General features: G+C 42.5%; 1 protein-coding gene across 1 annotated transcript in view; it reads right to left on the reverse strand.

The window, feature by feature from the left end:
- The window catches only part of LOC139407036 (RNA guanylyltransferase and 5'-phosphatase), a 142780-nt gene that overhangs the window by 113357 nt on the left and 10972 nt on the right, over window positions 1-18451 (reverse strand). Inside the window, exons 7-9 of the mRNA XM_071150328.1 lie at window positions 17819-18074; window positions 16990-17099; window positions 15600-15701 (exon numbers count right to left, since the gene is read on the reverse strand). Of these exons, the coding sequence (XP_071006429.1) occupies window positions 15600-15701; window positions 16990-17099; window positions 17819-18074 (468 nt within the window). The remainder of the gene's footprint in view (window positions 1-15599; window positions 15702-16989; window positions 17100-17818; window positions 18075-18451) is intronic.

Genomic DNA, 18451 nt, shown 5'->3' on the forward strand with positions numbered 1-18451 from the left:
AAAGAAATATTTGTATATCCCACCTCACACAGCAGCACTGCCTGAGTTAACTGCTTATAGATTCATTTTTGGAAGCACTGCACACAGGTATAAACATTTGTTTAATTTACTCAGTCTACAAAGTGAGACTTTGTCCTCTTGCTTTTTGGCTATTTACATTGTTTTGTTCACAAGCTTGGTTGTTTTTCAATGTTACTTAAGAACAAATTCTCATTTACAATGACGGCCTACACCGGCCAAACCTGGACAACGCTGGGCCAATTGTGCAGGGCCCTATGGGACTACCAATTAGGGCCGGTTGTGATACAGCCTGGATTCGAACCAGGGTGTCTGTAATGACGCTTCTTACATTGAGATTAGAGGTCGACCGATTAATCGGAATGGCCGATTAATTGGGGCCGATTTCAAGTTTTCATAACAATCGGAAATCAGTATTTTTGGGCGCCGATTTTGCAGATTAAAAAATAATAAAAACATTTATACCTTTATGTAACTAGGCAAGTCAGTTAAGAACACATTCTTATTTTCAATTACGGCCTAGGAACGGTGGGTTAACTGCCTTGTTCAGGGGCATAACGACAGATTTTCACCTTGTCAGCTCGGGGGATTCAATCTCGCAACCTTACAGTTAACTAGTCCAACGCTGTAACCACCGGTCTCTCATTGCACTCCAAGAGGAGCCTGCCTGTTACACGAATGCAGTAGAAGCCAAGGTAAGTTGCTAGCTAGCATTAAACTTATTTTATAAAAAACAATCATAATCACTAGTTATAACTACACATGGTTGATGATATTACTCGTTTATCTAGCGTGTCCTGCGCTGCATATAATCGATGCAACCCTGGGGGATGATTTAACAAAAGTACATTTGCGAAAAAAGCACAATCGTTGGAAGACTGTACCTAACCATAAACACCAATGCCTTTCTTAAAATCAATACACAGAAGTATATATTTTTAAACCTGCATATTTAGCTAAAAATAAATCCAGGTTAGCAGGCAATATTAACCAGGTGAAATTGTGTCATTTCTCTTCCATTCATTGCACACAGAGGCAGGGTATATGCAACAGTTTGGGCAGCCTGGCTCATTGCAAACTAATTTTCCAGAATTTTAGGTAATTATGACATAACATTGAAGGTTGTGCAATGTAACAAGAATATTTAGACTTTGGGATGCCACTTGTTATGAAAAGTATTTCACTGAAATAAACGTTTTGTTTTCGAAATGATAGTTTCCAGATTCAACCAAATTAATAACCAAAGGCTCATATTTCTGTGTGTTATTATGTTATAATTACGTCTATGATTTGATAGAGCAGTCTGACTGAGCTGTGGTAGGCAGCAGCAGGCTCGTAAGCATTCATTCGAACAGCACTTTCGTGCGTTTGCCAGCAGCTCTTCGCAAGCACAGCGCTGTTTATGACTTCGAGCCTATCAGCCTAATGGCTGGTGTAACTGATGTGAAATGGCTAGCTAGTTAGCTGGGTGTGCGCTAATAGCGTTTCAAACATTACTTGCTCTGAGACTTGGAGTAGTTATTCCCCTTGCTCTGCAAGAGCCGCGGCTTTTGTGGAGCGATGGGTAACGGAGAGGAGAGGGACGGAAGCTATACTGTTACACTGGCAATATCCAATAGTAAAAGGTACATGAAATACAAATGGAAGAGAGAGAAATAGTCCTATAAATACTATATTAACTACAACCTAAAACCTCTTACCTTGGAATATTGAAGTCTCATGTTAAAAGGAACCACCAACTTTCATATGTTCTCAATGTTCTGAGCAAGGAACTCAAACGTTAGCTTTTTTTACATGGCACATATTGCACTTTTACTTCTCCAACACTTTGCTTTTGCATTATTTAAACCAAATTGAACATGTTTCATTATTTATTTAAAGCTAAATAGATTTTATTGATGTATTAAGTAAAAATAAGTGTTCATTCAGTTGTTGTAATTGTCATTATTACAAGTAAAAAAAAAAAAAAAATGTAAAGTCTGCTTAATCGGTATCGGCTTTTTTGATCTTCCAATAATCTGTATCGGCATTGAAAAATCATGTTCGGTCGACCTCTAATTGAGATGCAGTGCCTTAGACCGCTGCGCCACTCGGGAGCTGAAGAGACGGCGTCTACTTGGTTTCCACTAGAGAGCACAGCCAAAGTCAAAATTGTCTATATCGTAAAAAAAATCATGAAGTCTTAAGGTTAGGGTTAAGCATAATGTTAGCAGTGTGGATAAGGTTAGGTATAAAATAACATTTTAAGATGATACATTTTAGAAATAGAATGGGTTAATTTTTTTTAACCTTTATTTAACTAGGCAAGTCTGTTTAGAACAAATTCTTATTTTCAGTGACGGCCTAGGAGCAGTGGGTTAACTGCCTTGTTCATAGGGCAGAACGACAATTTTACTGTGTCAGCTCGGGGATTCGATCTTGCAACCTTTCAGTTACTAGTTCAACGCTCTGACCACTAGGCTACTTGACTTTGTGGCTGTGGTAACTAGTGATGACTGTCTACTAGTAAGTAGTCAGATCCAAAATCTCACACACACACACACACCTCCCGCCTTTAGAGGGGCAGCTTTTTACTCGGGTCACAAAATGAAATGGAGCAATAATTCACATTACTTCTTACTAATACCTTTCTTGTTTTAGAAACAATATAAAGCACGGTCATCCATTTGTTTGGGGTGGATTTTGACTGATATAATCTGAGTGTCTGGTCTATTTAAAAAAAAAAAAAAATCTACTAAACCTGCCACAGTGGTTGGTGGACCAAAAAGTTAATTTTAGGCCCGGGCGCACATGATTACCCCAAGGCCTTCAGCCTTGGTTGGGATGTAGGCTATAGACCTTCTCTTTCACACATAATTTACAAATATGAACAACCCGTCTAGGTAAACGGAGTGCTTTTAGAACACTGTCGGGGCCAGACGTATAATCTCATTCTAATCATTACATTGAAATGGTTCCAGGTGTGCCCTGGAAAGTGGAGCTGTAATAGTCCTACACATCTCTACTCCACTGGAAGGGATCAATACTGGGCAGTGAGAATGACCCAGGTCTATAGGGCTGTATCCTAAATGCTTATGCCATTTCAAATCAAATTTTATTTGTCACAGACATATTTAGCTGATGTTATTGCGGGTGTAGCGAAATGCTTGTGTTCCTAGCTCCAACAGTGCAGTAGTATCTAACAAGTATCTCCATCGTTTTATTGACGTTGAGGGAGAGGTTATTTTCCTGGTACCACTCCGCCAGGGCCTTCACCTCCTCCCTGTAGGTGCTCATCATTGTTGGTAATCAGGAATACGACTGTTGTGTCGTCTGCAAACTTGACTGAGTTGGAGCCGTGGGTATATCCACAGCTGTGGTTATATCCACAGTAAAATGAGTCCTATATCGACATAACCTGAAAGGTCGCTCAGCAAGGAAGAAGTTACTGCTCAAAAACCGTCATAAAAAAGCCAGACTACGGTTTGCAACTGCACATGGGGACAATGTCCTCTGGTCTGATGAAACAAAAATAGAACTGTTTGGCCATAATGACCATCGTTATGTTTGGAGGAAAAGGGAGGATGCTTGCAAGCCGAAGAACACCATCCCAACCGTGAGGCATGGGGGTGGCAGCATCATGTTGTGGGGGTGCTTTGCTGAAGGAGGGACTGGTGCACTTCACAAAATAGATGGCATCATGAGGCAGGAAAATTATGTGGACATATTGAAGCAACATCAAGAAATCAGTCAGGAAGTTGAAGCTTGGTCGCAAATAGGTCTTCCAAATGGACAATGACGCCAAGCATACTTCCATAGTTATTGCAAAATGTCTGAAGGACAATAAAGTCAAGGTATTGGAGTGGCCATCAAAAGCCCTGACCTCAATTCTATAGAACATTTGTGGGCGAAACTGAAAAAGCATGTGCGAGCAAGGAGGCCTACAAACCTGACTCAGTTACACCAGCTCTGTCAGGAGGAATGGGCCAAAATTCACCCAACTTATTGTGGGAAGCTTGTGGAAGGCTACCCGAAAGATTTTACCCAAGTTATACAATTTAAAGGCAATGCTACCAAATACTAATTGAGTGTATTTAAACTTCTGACCCACTGGGAACGTGACGAAATAAATAAAAGCGCTATTATTATTCTGCCATTTCACATTCTTAAAATAAAAGTGGTGCTCCTAACTGACCTAAGACAGGGAATTTTTTGGATTAAATGTCAGGAATTGTGAAAAACTGACTTGTATTTGGCTAAGGTGTATGTAAACTTCCGTCTTCAACTGTATTACTGTTGTCCAGATGGGATAGGACAGTGTGTACAGGTGCATCCTCAATCTACACACAATACCTCATAATAACAAAGCGAAAACAGGTTACACATTTTTGCAAATGTATTCAAAATACCTTATTTACATAAGTATTCAGACCCTTTGCTATGAGACTCGAAATTGAGCTCAGGTGCATCCTGTTCCCATTGATCATCCCTGAGATGTATCTACAACTTGGAGTCCAGCTGTGGTAAATTCAATTGATTGGACATGATTCGGAAAGGCACACACCTGTCTATATAAGGTCCCACAGTTGACAGTGCGTGTCAGAGCAAAAACAAAGCCATGAGGTCAAAGGATTTGTCCATAGAGCTCTGAGACAGGATTGTGTCAAGGAACAGATCTGGGGAAGGGTACCATAACATTTCTGCAGCATTGAGTGTCCCCAAGAACACAGTGGCTTTGATTATTCTTGAATGGAAAAGTTTGGAACCACCAAGACTCTTCCTAGAGCTGGCCGCCCAGCCAAACTGAGCAATTGGGGGAGTAGGGCCTTGGTCAGGGAGGTGACAAAGAACCCTATGGTGAACTGAAAATGATTGATTTTAATGCAGCTCTGCCTGGCCTTGCATACAATGGCTTCAGAAAACATGAAGTTTGAAGAGTCGAGACAATCTCTCCTACACAAGTACAATTTCAAAAAGACACCACCCCTATATTTTCTCTGAATTGGGCCGATTTTCTTGGAAAAACAACAAAAGATTGAGTGTAGCTATATTTTGGAAGTGGGCAGATGACACCCACAGAGGGAAAAAAACATTTATTGCAGGGCCAAAGTGGTCCACCTGCTATCTAATTGGCCAGTTAGCCATGTCTGCTGTCACTCTCTGAAGGGCCTTCCTCATCAGTCAAGGATAAGCCACCCCCCACCACCACTCTCTCTCACTCCCTCTTTCAGGCCATCATAATGACACTGTATACCCGGTGACAAACTATCATGGATCCCCAAAATGTAGGCCCTACTACAATTCAAAATGACCTATTATCCATACTGGCAGAAATCCCTCTCCACCTGCAGCCCCAATCCTCCAGTGAGGTTATAAAAGGCAGTTTTTCCCCCCTGTCTATTTCTCCAGCGCTTTGATCCTAATGATGCACAAATGGCCATTGTATCAGCGGAGGCCTGAGCGACAGCAGCCCCCCCCCCCGGTGATCCTCAGATCAGACCAAGCAGCTTTGCAACATCAATAGGTGAGCAGCAGAGTCTACTGGCAGACAAGGCAATGCTGCTATTTACAGCTGCTATTCTGTGAGAAATACAGGTGCTCCTCTTACACAGCCACAGCCAGGCGTTGGTCTTAAGCATAGATTGCAATGTTGCGCAAACCATAAGCTTGGGCCAGCCCAATGCAAATATCAACTCTTGGTACATTTGATGCGTATTCTAATTCAAATCCATATGTTAAATGTGGTTACATTTACTTACGTTACTTTTGAGGTCTGTGAAAAGTCATTTTTTTGTGCAGATATCCTTTAATTCAAGTGTGCACCAGCAAGAGACTTGGCTAGCAGTGTTTTTGTAGCGCAAGTTATTGCAGAGATGTACTAAACAAATCGCCACTGGATTGATATCATTCAGCCAGGTAGGCAGACTACTTTCTACTGTAGTTCATTCACACTTCATTTAGAAGGTTTTTGGGAAAGCTTTTCCAGCGACCAGAAGATATTTGCCATTGTCGATGACTGCTACACAGCGGAAGACAAAAGTGAATGCACAGACGAGCATTTCCTGTGCCGTTGCCTCTTCAGAAGGTTTACAGAATACCTAAATACCTAAATCACTGCTGCATTTTATTAATGTCTAATGATAATATTGGCCAAATTACAAGATTATAAATTCAATACATCTGAATATTGTTGAATTACGTTTTAATGTCTGGATTCCTTCTGCAGCGCAAATTTTATAGGGTCCTACTAATACCTACAGTGGTGGACGAGTGTAGAAAGGCTCTGAAAGATGACGATAACTAGCTTAGATGTATAAGATCAAGCACTCTGACAGAGCTCCAGAGCTCATCTGTAGAGATGGGAGAACCTTCCAGAAGGACAACCATCTTTGCAGCACTACACCAATCAGGCATTTATGGTAGTGGCCAATCCTCATCAAAAAGGCACATGACAGCTCGCCTGGAGTTTGCCAAAAAGGCACCGAAAGGACTCTTAGGACCATAAGAAACAAGATTCTCTGGTCTGATGAAACCAATATTGAATTCTTTGGCCTGAATGCTAAAGTCACGTCTGGAGGAAACCTGGTACCAACCCTACGGTGAAGCATGGTGGTGGCAGCATCATACTGTGGGGATGTTTTTCAACGGTCGGGACTGGAGCAAAGGTTCACCTTCCAACACCCCAAAGCCCACAGTCAAGACAACGCAGGAGTGGCTTCGGGACAAGTCTCTCAATGTCCCTGAGTGGCCCAGCCAGGGCCCGGACTTGAACAAGATCAAACATCTCTGAAGAGACCTGAAAATACCTGTGCAGCGATGCTCCCCATCCAACCTGACATTGCTTGAGGGGATCTGCAGAGAAGAATGGGAGAAACTCCCCAAATACAGCTGTGCCAAGCTTGTAGCATCATACCCAAGAAGACTTGAGGCTGTAATCGCTGCCAAAGGGTCTGAATACTTATGTAAATGTCAAAGTTTTGAATTTTTAATACATTTGCAAAAAATTTGAATGACCTGTTTTTACTTTGTGTGTAGATTGATGAGGGGGAAAAAACATCGATTTTAGAATAAGGATGTAAATGCGGAACACGTCAAGGGGTCTGCATACTTTCTGAATGTACTGTACACTATATATGATGCTACTGTATCAATCAACAATTGATTTGTTCATGTCATCACAGCATAGGAGTCATTCATGTCAATAAAATGACAAAGCGACCATTAAAAAAAAAATGTACGTAAACAATAGGCCTAAAGTGTTCCATTTCAGAAATTGCATTCACGAATGAAAGTGACCGTTTTGGGTCTTTGCTGTAATAAAGGCTTTACAAAAAAAAAAGCTTTACAACACTCTCTGATACAGTTTATCATTTATTTAGTGTTGTTCAAATTGTTCCAAAGGGTCAGGAAAATGATATTGTAATCTAACAGCACCTGTTTGGAACAGTGCTTGCTCCTTACCTTCCTTTTCTTGATCTCCGGTATTTCCCACAACTAGTCCTGTGCAACCAAGTTCATTTGTCACGTCCTCTGCATCCATTTTGCTGTCACAAGTGTTACGGTGTTCAGAGTTTGTTATAACCAATTTATTGATGCGATTATGATGTGCCATAGGTCAGACACTATTGGTCACGTGCATGCGATGCATACATGTGTCACGTAAAGAGGGCGAGGGTTGAGGGAATGTTTTTCCTAAACAAATGAAGGATTTCGGTAACAATTTTTTAGTCCGAAATGTCTAAGTATGTTGCAGCTTCAGCAACACAGACAGCGCAATAAACACTGTTGATGTTCTGTGCAGCAGGGAGGAGAGAGTGAACTGGTGCTGGTCACACAGTCACTCGCTGTAATTATTATTTTATTTTTTTACACAGAGCAGCTAGTCTGAGACAGCCCCGGCACAATCAAATCAATTGCGGTCGGACTCTCTCTAGTTGCTTGTGTGTGAGTGTCTTAATTATTTAAATCAAACGGTTCTCTTAAAAGCATCAGACAAGCTCAGTGAATATAGTTGATTTGAGTAAAACACATGGGATGTGTCTATATATGGAAAAATACACATTTAAAAAGATGACTCTTGGTCGAACCAACATATTTATTTTTGTTGGGGACAGGCTTTTTACCAAAACTGGGAGGTGGGGTGACCGCTTTGTTATTGTTTCTATTAAGGATTCTAGCTTCACATTTCAAATTAAGATCCTACATCTGAATATTGAAAATCTGGCAGATCAACACAATAAAAAGTTAGTGAGAGTCATAGCATAATAACTGCCAACATTAGATAGACACTGGTTGTTTAAGTCTCCTTCAATAGCAAGCCTAGAGATACAATCTAATCCAACGCCTTACACCATCAGTTCTTTCTTTATTAAACACCATCAGTCCCATTGATTGCTCATTTTGAGAAAATGACTGTGGCTAGGGTAGAGAAGGGGGTGCGAGGAAGGAGAAAAGAGGAGTTAAGCTCTTGTCCACTGTTGGCCTGAGATAATGGAGACCCAGGGACCACATTGATTAGTGTCACTCTCCCTCTTCTCCAACCCTTGGATCAGGACAAGGATCAAACCGTCGCTGACAGCCAGGAGAGCCCCCCCCTCGACCACTACGTCCCAAACTACTCAGACCCCCCTCAGCGGTCCGTCACTCCTGCTGACCAATCTTGCAGGACCAGCTTGAGTCTAGAGACACATTTCCAATACAGCAGTTAAAATGTGCCCTGCCAGGCGGCATGCGGGATATGTAACGACTGAGAAGAGTCAGGAATTCATTGCATAATCCGTGAGGGGCCTGGGGAAGATAAATTAAGATCAAACTGCACCTTGGCAATCAATCAGTAAATCTCCTTCCTGAAGAAATATGCGTGAGCATCCTTGAAATTGCAATTAAATAGTATCGCCAACATGTGGCAATAATTTCCCAGCTCTAACTGCTTCTGGCATTGAGGGCTCATATTTCAGTAATGTGAACACGTATTAATTATTACGAAACAGTTCTGGTGATTAATTACGGCCGAAGGTGGTGGAGATTAAAAACTAATCTCATCATCATAGCACGGGAGCATATGCAGCTCAGCGAACGCCTCCAACGCCGCCACACAAGCAATTGACCCAAGGTGCGTCCATCTGTCCCAAATGACACCCTTTTCCCTTTATCGTGCACCATTTTGACCATGGCCCATTGGGCTCTGGTCAAAAGAAGTGCACTATATCGAGAATAGGACGTCATCTGGGAAGCATCCTGAGAGAGGAGGCGATCAGAGAGGTGCTGCTTTTCAGGCTTTATGTAGCTAAACATCACCATCATTAATTTCGAGAGGACGTTTAACCAGGCCCAAGGAGGAGGGGGGTGTATCAATATCATCAATGCTCTTTATTCAGCACCTGCGTGTTTATCGCACCTGACAGACACACAATTCACATATTGAACTTGTTATTTGCTAAACAGGCAAACACATCAAACTGGTGGTCCTGTGGCTCAGTTAATGGAGGTTGGGGCTTCAAACGAGGTTATGGGGTCACCAATGTGAAAATGTAAGCATTACCATAAGTAGTTTTGGATAAAAGTGTCTGCTAAATAGCATATATTATTATATTAAACTGTGTGAGGTGAAAGAAAAATTGCAAACAAAAACACAGGAAAACCAGCAAAGCATGTCTCTGAAATAAATATTCCCCTTATCTGACAACAACCTCTCACATTTCGAAAAAAAAAGACCTTGCTACAAATGGAGCTTTTACAACTTCTAGCTATATGAATGGCCCTGAAAATGTTGTGAAATTGCCCATGACCACAAGCTTCCAAATGGGCCCCATTTTTCATCCCCACAAACAATAGAAGATATCCGGACACGATCTGTCGGAACAAAAATGTCCCCGATTGACAAAATAGGCGCAATTTCATTTCATCATCGTGAGACCTTAAAATGTCAACCATCCTCCAGTGACAAGAGCAGCGGTACTCATTACCTGAGCTCTACCGCCGCCAAAGAAGAGACAGCTAATCATGCAAATATCCACACAACAAAAAAAAAAAACTTGCTGAATAATCCCATATGCTCTGCACGCATCCCAAACCAATGTCCAACATTCAACTCAATGTGAACCTTCCACACTACCTGGATAGAAATAGAAGAATAAGATGTAGGCCTAAAGAAACAATGACTAAGGCATTACTGTTGTCAGCTTAGCACACTGGAGGAAAATAGGAAGAAAAAAAGTGAGAAAAACCCACTAAGCCATTAAAATGTCAGTTTAGCTGAGGCAGCGGAGCATAATCTAACTGATGTATTCTCGTCTCGAAAAGCTGTCAAAACAAAAAGGAGGAAGGCCGGTGGCTGCTAGAGGGAACGTAAACTTAAGAAGACGCTGAGTCGAACATCACCAGGTGAGTTTTTCTGTGTGGAAGTTGAGCTTTTTTGCAGCAGGGTTCTACTTTTGATATTGGCCAAGCAGCTTGCGGTGAGACTCTTCCGAGTTGCTAATGATGAGCTCCTATTGGGTTACTGGGGTGTTCACCCCTATGCCATCCCCTCCAAAACTGCACAGGTACAGAGTTTAGCTCCTTTGAATGCCCCATAAAATGATTCACTCCTCCTTTCGATTTGGAATTATTTAAGCTCTCTATTACACAGAGCCGTATATTTCAGAAGACTTCAAGGCCTATTATAAGCAAATCTGTTTGATTCAATTTCTTGAGCAAAATCCTGAAATGGTATGCAGTGCACACAGTTATTACTTATGCCATGTGGCAGACCATGTCGGTGGAACTTTTAGGAACGGGTTTGGCGGTCTTATTTTTTTTGTAAGTCTGTTTGTCTACTGTGAAGAACATTTTTTTTAAATGCATTTGTGAAAAAATATCTGGAGACCTGCCCCCGCAAAAACAGTAATTGCAACAAAAGATACATCAAAACTAGTGGTGTAAAGTAACTAAGTAAAAATATTTAAGTAGTATCTATACTTTACTATTTATATTTGCCAACTTTATTCCACTACATGTACATTTTCACTCCCATACATTTTCACCTTACACTCAAAAGTACTTGTTACATTTCAAATGCTCAGGCAGGACAACAATATGGTCCAATTCACGCACCTATCAATTTCACGCGTAGTCATCCCTAAATGCCTCTGATCTGGCAGACTCACTAAACACAACAAATACTGTGTTTGCAAATAATGTGTGCCCCTAGCAGCTAAGCTAGCTAACTAACGGGTGCTTCCTTGATCAGTCAACAACAGCTAACTAGGTTTCCTGTTGATATCCAACTTTTAGCTACAAACCATAGGATTAAAAATAGAAGGAAAGGAGAGACGGTTGTTGTGTGGAGGATCTTTATTCTTGTTGGCTAGCCACGATAGGTAACATTAACATGCCAACTAACGTTAGCTTGATAACTGCTTCTAAACAGCCAGCAGTCTCCTACAAACCACATAATTTGAAATGGAAGTGACTTGCGAGATAGCAAAACGGACAAAAACCTATACAACTAACACCAGCTGTGGATTTCTAACCAGCTTGTGCAGTGTGCAATCCTGAGCCCTTCCTAGTCTCCTTCTCCCCACCAGAGAATTTGGGGGAGAAAAAGGAAAAAGCTACTGGATGACACGATGTTTAAAGCAAAAGTTGAGGTGGGGTTTTACTGAGTGTTTTCTTAAAATTAATGTTTTTTCTACACCTACAAGTAAAGGATGGATCAACAACATATTTTGGGTATGAGCCCCTCCCCCCCCACACACACAAACAAACAAAAGTTTACCTATTTATTCAAGGCTTCTTCTTTATTTTTTATATTTTCAACATTGTAGAATAGAGAAAACATCAAAACTATGAAATAACACATATGGAATCATGTAGTAACCAAAATAAAGTGTTAAAACAAATCTAAATATATTTTAGATTTGAGACTCTTCAAATAGCCACACTTTACCATGATGACAGCTTTGCACACTCTTGGCATTCTCTCAACCAGCTTCACCTGGAATGCATTTCCAAAGGTCGAAGGAGTTCCCATGTATGCTGAGCACTTGTTTGCTGCTTTTCCTTCACTCGGCGGTCCGACTCATTCCAAACCATCTCAATTGGTCATGTGATGCAGCACTCCATCACTCTCCTTCTTGGTCAAATAACCCTTACACAGTCTGAAGGTGTGTTGGGTCATTTTCCTGTTGAAAAACTAAGGGCAAACTAGATGGGATGGCGTGTCGCTACAGAATGCTGTGGAAGCCATGCTGGTTAAGTGTGCCTTGAATTCTAAATAAAATCACTGACAGCGTCACCAGCAAAGCACCCCCCACACCTCCTCTTCCATGCTTCAAGGTGGGAACCACACATGCAGAGTTCATCCGTTCACCTACTCTGCGTCTCACAAAGACACAGCGGTTCGAACCAAAAATCTCAAATTTGGGCACATCAGATCAAAAGGACAGATTTCCACCAGTCTACACATTGCTTGTGTTTCTTGGCCCAAGCAAGTCTCTTCTTATTGGTGTCCTTTAGTTGTGATTTCTTTGCAGCAATTTGACCATGAAGGCCTTAGTCACGCAGTCTCCTCTGAACAGTTGACGTCGAGGTGTCTATTATTTGAACTCTGTGAAGCATTTATTCGGGCTGTAATTTCTGAGGCTGGTAACTCTAATGAACTTATCCTCTGCAACAGAGGTAACTTTGGGTCTTCCTTTCCTGTGGCGGTCCTCATGAGAGCCAGTTTCATCATAGCACTTGATGGTTTTTGAGAATGCACTTGAATAAACTTTCAAAGTTCTTGACATTTTCCAGATTGACTGACCTTCATGTCTTAAAGTAATGATGGACTGTCGTTTCTCTTTGCTTATTTGAGCTGGTCTTGTCATAATATAGACTTGGTCTTTTACCAAATAGTGATATCTTCTGTATACCACCCCTACCTTGTCACAAGAACTGATTGGCTCAAACGCATTAAGAAGTAAAGAAATTCCACACCTTTTTGGTGACTACATGATTCCATGTGTGTTATTTCATAGTTTAGATGTCTTCACAATTTTTTATATATATATATATATATATATATATATATATATATATATATATATATATATATATATATATATATATATATATATATATATATATATATATATATATATATTTAAATAAAAGTACAAATAAAGAAAAATCCTTGAATGAGTAGGTGTCCAAACCTTTGACTGGTACTGTACCCATATCTTCACTGGACAGTTACTGTTAGACAGGGGTAGGCAAAACTGGTCTTGGAGTGCCACAGGTACTACAGGATTATGTTTCAACGTGGGCACCACACCTGGTCAATTGATCAGTTAAGTGATTGCCTTAATTCAACACACCTGGTCTTCCAGGTCGGTTAAATCAAAAAATATGAAGTGCCTGCAGTACTCCAGGACCAGGGTTGCCCACACCTTCTGTAAGAGATGTCAAGGGGTGTATTCATTAGTCTGATTACATCCGTTTCCTTCAAACAGATTTTATTTTGTAACAAAGATTCAGGTAGGTCCCTCCCAGTTTCATTCCAGTTCCTACATTTCACTTCCTACAGCAAACAGTAAACGGTTTAGCAACAGATTTCCGACTAATGAATACACCTAAGGTAAGAGGTCTCTTGCTGAGTGATGAGAAGCTCTGAGGGATGGGGAGAATGGAGTCTGCTTGTAGCATTGAGCTGTAACCTGGATAGATACCAGACAGCATGTTAAAAGGTTAAGTAAACTCAAAAAAGGTAGACAGCTGCATCAGCCAGAAAGCAATCCCCGAAGGCAAATCTCAGGAAGTATCATTGCTTCGATATCTCTAAGCCCTGTTATTGGTGTACTGATGGAGCAGTACTGTGCATTGTGTGATAAGACATCTTTATCTGGTGTGAAGGGCTCAATTTGCTCCAGCAAAGGACAGATCAACGTCAGTTTCTGACAGACTTGCATTTATCCAATGACTTCCCACTACTTTCACTTCCATTATCTTTGTTTCCCTTCCAACTGGGCATTTAAACAACAACTGGGACCTGTTCATGATGACGCTACTCAGTCATGCATGAATGAACTGGCACGACTCAATCCCAATTGATATTACAACAACAAAAACTACAGAGCAACAATTTGAACATTTACCATGGCTTCCAACCCACAAGGGCTCATTCATAATGTACTTTGGAATGCAGGCCAGGGGAAACAAATAAGCAAAAAGCCATAGAGTGAGCTTGTTTCATCTCCTGTACAATAAGCGATTGGAGATGCATTAAAGTAGCAATAAGATGAAGGAACATTGTAAGAAGTGGTTGGAGGAAAGCTGAAAGGCAAGCAGGCAGTGGGCGGGAAGGCAGTGGGCGGGAAGGCAGTGGTTCCACCACAGGCGAGCCGTTGCAAATTGAATAAAAAGGCCTGGCTGGGCTCTCAGGAGAAAACAAGTTACTCTCATTTATCTGAACAGCACATGGGTCTGCGTCCCAAATGGCACCCTATTCCCTATATAATTCACTAGCCCTATGGGCCCTGGTCAAAAGTAGCACACTGTGTAGGGAATAGTGTGCCATTTGGGACACAGTCAGGAGTTTTAGATGGGAAACCCATCTCGGCGCTGGAAAACCTAAATCTGCTCTAAGCACGGCCTGCCATCAGCCTATGGACCGCCTTTGTACCGACAAAGGGAATTGCCCCTAAATGATTGAGGTAGGCCTGATTCTTCTCACTTATATAAGTACGAGCGTCTGGGGCCTTTCTTCGAAAAGACCCAGAGCGCCAAGGACCCCCATCAGTGACATTGACCAAGGGTTGGTAGCTGAAGAGAGCTGGTTGGACAAGGTAGTTCCTTCTTGGATGGGTGCCAGGTCTCCACTGACCACTCACCTCACTCCCTCAGGAAATGAAAGCACTGATATGTCAAATTTCTCAAATTGACTGCATTGCTTCATGAAATATTCACCAGCGTATCAAGAGAGGAAGTGTTTCAGCACAGGCCGCGAGAATACTAAAAACAAGTACAGCCCCTGGACAGGACGCTGGCCTCCAGGGTATGGGAAGGCAAAACAATTCACATTGGAAAGATGATCTGTGTTAGTCTGTTGGGAGTCTTATTCCAGTGGGAAGGAGATTTGTGGGAGACAGCCACAGCCCCTGGCTACTCCTGTGGCTTCCTCTGTCTAGCCAATCTGCAATTAAAGCCAACCTCCACACAAACCGAGTAGCGCTGCCACTCAAGTGCGCTGGGCTAATCGAAGACGATTAAAATCCATGTTTGCAGTGTACGGGAACAATGTTAGTATTCAGCTCACAGCCCTGACTAAAAGGCCAGGAAAATGAATGATAAATGAAGCCAGGGGATCAGTGCTGAGTGCCCAGTCAGATACTGCCATATAAAAAGGCATGTGCTGCACACTATAATATTCCTGCATATTGTCAGTGAGGACTAGAAGATAAATACCAGGGAGAGGAGAGAAAACAGCTAAATAGCCAAATCCACTGCACAAATTGATTCATATTCAAGTCCTCCAGTGAAGCACAGTTGGATAGGAATTCTACAAGTGTGTTAACCAACCTGTTGTGAGCCCTTTGTGGTCATATAGGAGGAGAGAGGACACCAAAAGACGAGGGACTCACCGTGTGCCGTCGGCCTTCCAGCTGACCTTGTAGGGATTCTGTTCCAGAAAGCGAAGGTTCCGCCTGTCCATGGACACGGGCTGAGCACCTGGAAACCCGGACCTAGAACACACACAGAATACCCTTTTTATCAACAATGTCCTGGTGAGAACATCAGCGATTGGAAATTCAGACGGCTTTATAAAACTCTTACATGAAACTCCTCTCTTATATGAGACATGATGCTGTAGAGCTGAAACACCACAATTCCTCCATATCGCTAGTAAAGAAAAAAAGACACCTACGACATACCAGTAATTTCCTACCCTTGTACCGCTTAAGGCGTCTGCATACTAGGTTCGGTTTGCTCCTAGCAGAATTCAGCTTGGCGAAGTGAATGTCTGTGCCTCACATACTCCCTTAAGACCTTATCTTGAAAAACGAGACAAAAAGGGGCAATAGTAGTCTCGCCCTCAAGACACCGTAGCCAGTGTACACTTCAACAAAAAAGTCCAAATTCATCTAAGATTATAAAAAATATATTTGATTTCTTGAGTTATTTTGTTCCACGGACTTAGCCGCACAATTTTACTTCCAGCTAAGATGTTTGGTTCAGTAATTCTCAATTGAATGAAAACGAGTCTCTCATTGAATGACAAACACTTAATTGAAGAATCCTTACTGTTGACCAATCACCAACGAAGGGCCTTAGACTTCGGCTACCAACCTTCGGCATGTCACAAGAAAAAATGGCGAGTGCATGAACAGCCGAAAAAACCCTTGCCGAAGACCAAAAAAGTCACAAAATATGCACAAATTGGTTTGTGTCCAGGGTCTGTCGCAGCCGACCAGGAGACATGGGGCGGCGCACAATTGGCCCAGCATCGTCCGGGTTATGTATGGGAGGGTTTGGCCGGCTGGGATATCCTTGTCCCATCGCACTCTAGCGACTCCTGTGGCGGCCCGGGCGCAGTGCAAGCTGACATGGTCGCCAGGTGTACGGTGTTTCCTCCGAAACATTGGGGGCGGCTGCCTTCCGGGTTAAGTGAGCATTGTGTCAACAAGCACTGCGGCTTGGTTGGGTTGTGTTTCGGAGGACGCACCGGTTCTCGACCGTTGCCTCTCCCGAGTCCGTACAGGAGTTGCAGCAATAGGACAAGACTAACTACCAATAGGATACCACACAATTGGGGAGAAAAAGGGGTAAGAAAACATATATCCTAAAAATACACACAAAAAAATATGCACAAACTGTTTTGGATGGGAAGCATGCGGACGCCTATAACAGTACAAAGCCTATAGAAATCTCCAGTAAGAGTGAGTCACGCACACACACAGTGCTACTAGAAGGGGATATATGACAGAGAGAGAGAGATTGAGAAAGAGATCAGTAGAGAGAAAGAATCCTCACTTTTCCCATTCCGCAAACTCCTGACACTTCCGTTGGATCTCGGCCAATTTAGGCTGTGTGGTGACCTGTGTGACGCCTTTCACTGTGACCCCCTCCACGAATATAGCACCCTGAGAAAGAGAGAGCACACAACAGGTTGGGACTTGGACATTTGGGAGAAGACATTTTTTAAAATACATTGACGTCCTATTCAAAACACACAATCCTAACAGCTCGGGGAAACAGCCCAGAAATTACATTTGGGGAAGATTTTCTGTTATCTAATGCCATCATTCCATGGTGTGGTGCACTCATTGGGTATGTGACAGACTATGTCCCAAATGGCATCCTATTCCCTATAATAGTGCACTACTTCTGACCAGAGCTCTATGTGCCCTGGTCCAAAGTAGTTCACTAAATAGGAGTTAGGAGTGCCATTTGGGATGCAGATTGAAAAATAGATGATGGCCCCGTATCTTTTTTTTATATCTTTCTGGGGATTTAAGCAAATTTGCCCTCATTTGTATCACTTCAGAGGAGTCTCCTCTTGTACCGAGTTAAGAGGCATATGATGTACATTTGGAGAGCGCCAATATCACAGAGGGTCCCACGCGGCTCTCAGTCACACCACATGAGCTGTGTGTCATCTGGAGCAGAACCAATGGATATCCCCTCTTAGCTCCTAAGCTACAGCCCATTTCCCCAGTGCTCGATCACTCTCAGACTGCATCCCAAATGGCAATGCATTTCCTATATAGGGTTTAGTTTACCATTAGGGACACAGCCTCTCTACTTGGAAACAGCCCATTTCCCCAGTGCCCTCTCTTTTGTCAGTCAGTCTGAGTCTCACAAATTTTAGTCTCTCCTTCCTCCGTTTCCCCGGCGCCGACTCAGAGGAGGAGGGGCCTGACTGAGACTCGTGGCCAATCACGTTGCCATCGTCGTCCTGGTCGCCGTCGTCGTCGTCGAAGCACCACTCTGGCAGCGCGGGGGCGGCGGGGGCATCTTCGACGTCTCCATAGCGACGGAAGAGCTCCTTGAGGTAGTCGCCTTTGTAGATCCCAGGGGCACGGGCCTGGGCGAAAGCAGCCACTGCCGCCTCGACACTGACCCACATCAAGAGACACACAGAGGAACACAACAGAGCATCAGTCAGGCCCTGGATTGTCATGAGATTTGAAAAGTGTAACCTATTCAGTCTGACATGATTGAGAAAACTGTGCCCCTTGAACCGATTCCTCTTCTACTTAATGATGATTCAGGTACAGGGCTCTACGCTGACCTTTTTTAAAATTTATTACAAGGAGCACGTGGGCACCTAAGTAGAAAAATGAAGGCGCACACAAAGAAATTCAGGAGCACAATTAAAAAAGTTAAAGTTAGAATGCTTCATTTTTCTAGGCGCACTAATGCTCCTAAATTAATATTTCAGGTTGCACAGCAAAACATTTAGACGCATATGCAAGTAAAATGGTCGCACGGT

This window comes from Oncorhynchus clarkii, chromosome 4 (genome assembly GCF_045791955.1).
Source record: "Oncorhynchus clarkii lewisi isolate Uvic-CL-2024 chromosome 4, UVic_Ocla_1.0, whole genome shotgun sequence".
NCBI lineage: Eukaryota > Metazoa > Chordata > Actinopteri > Salmoniformes > Salmonidae > Oncorhynchus > Oncorhynchus clarkii.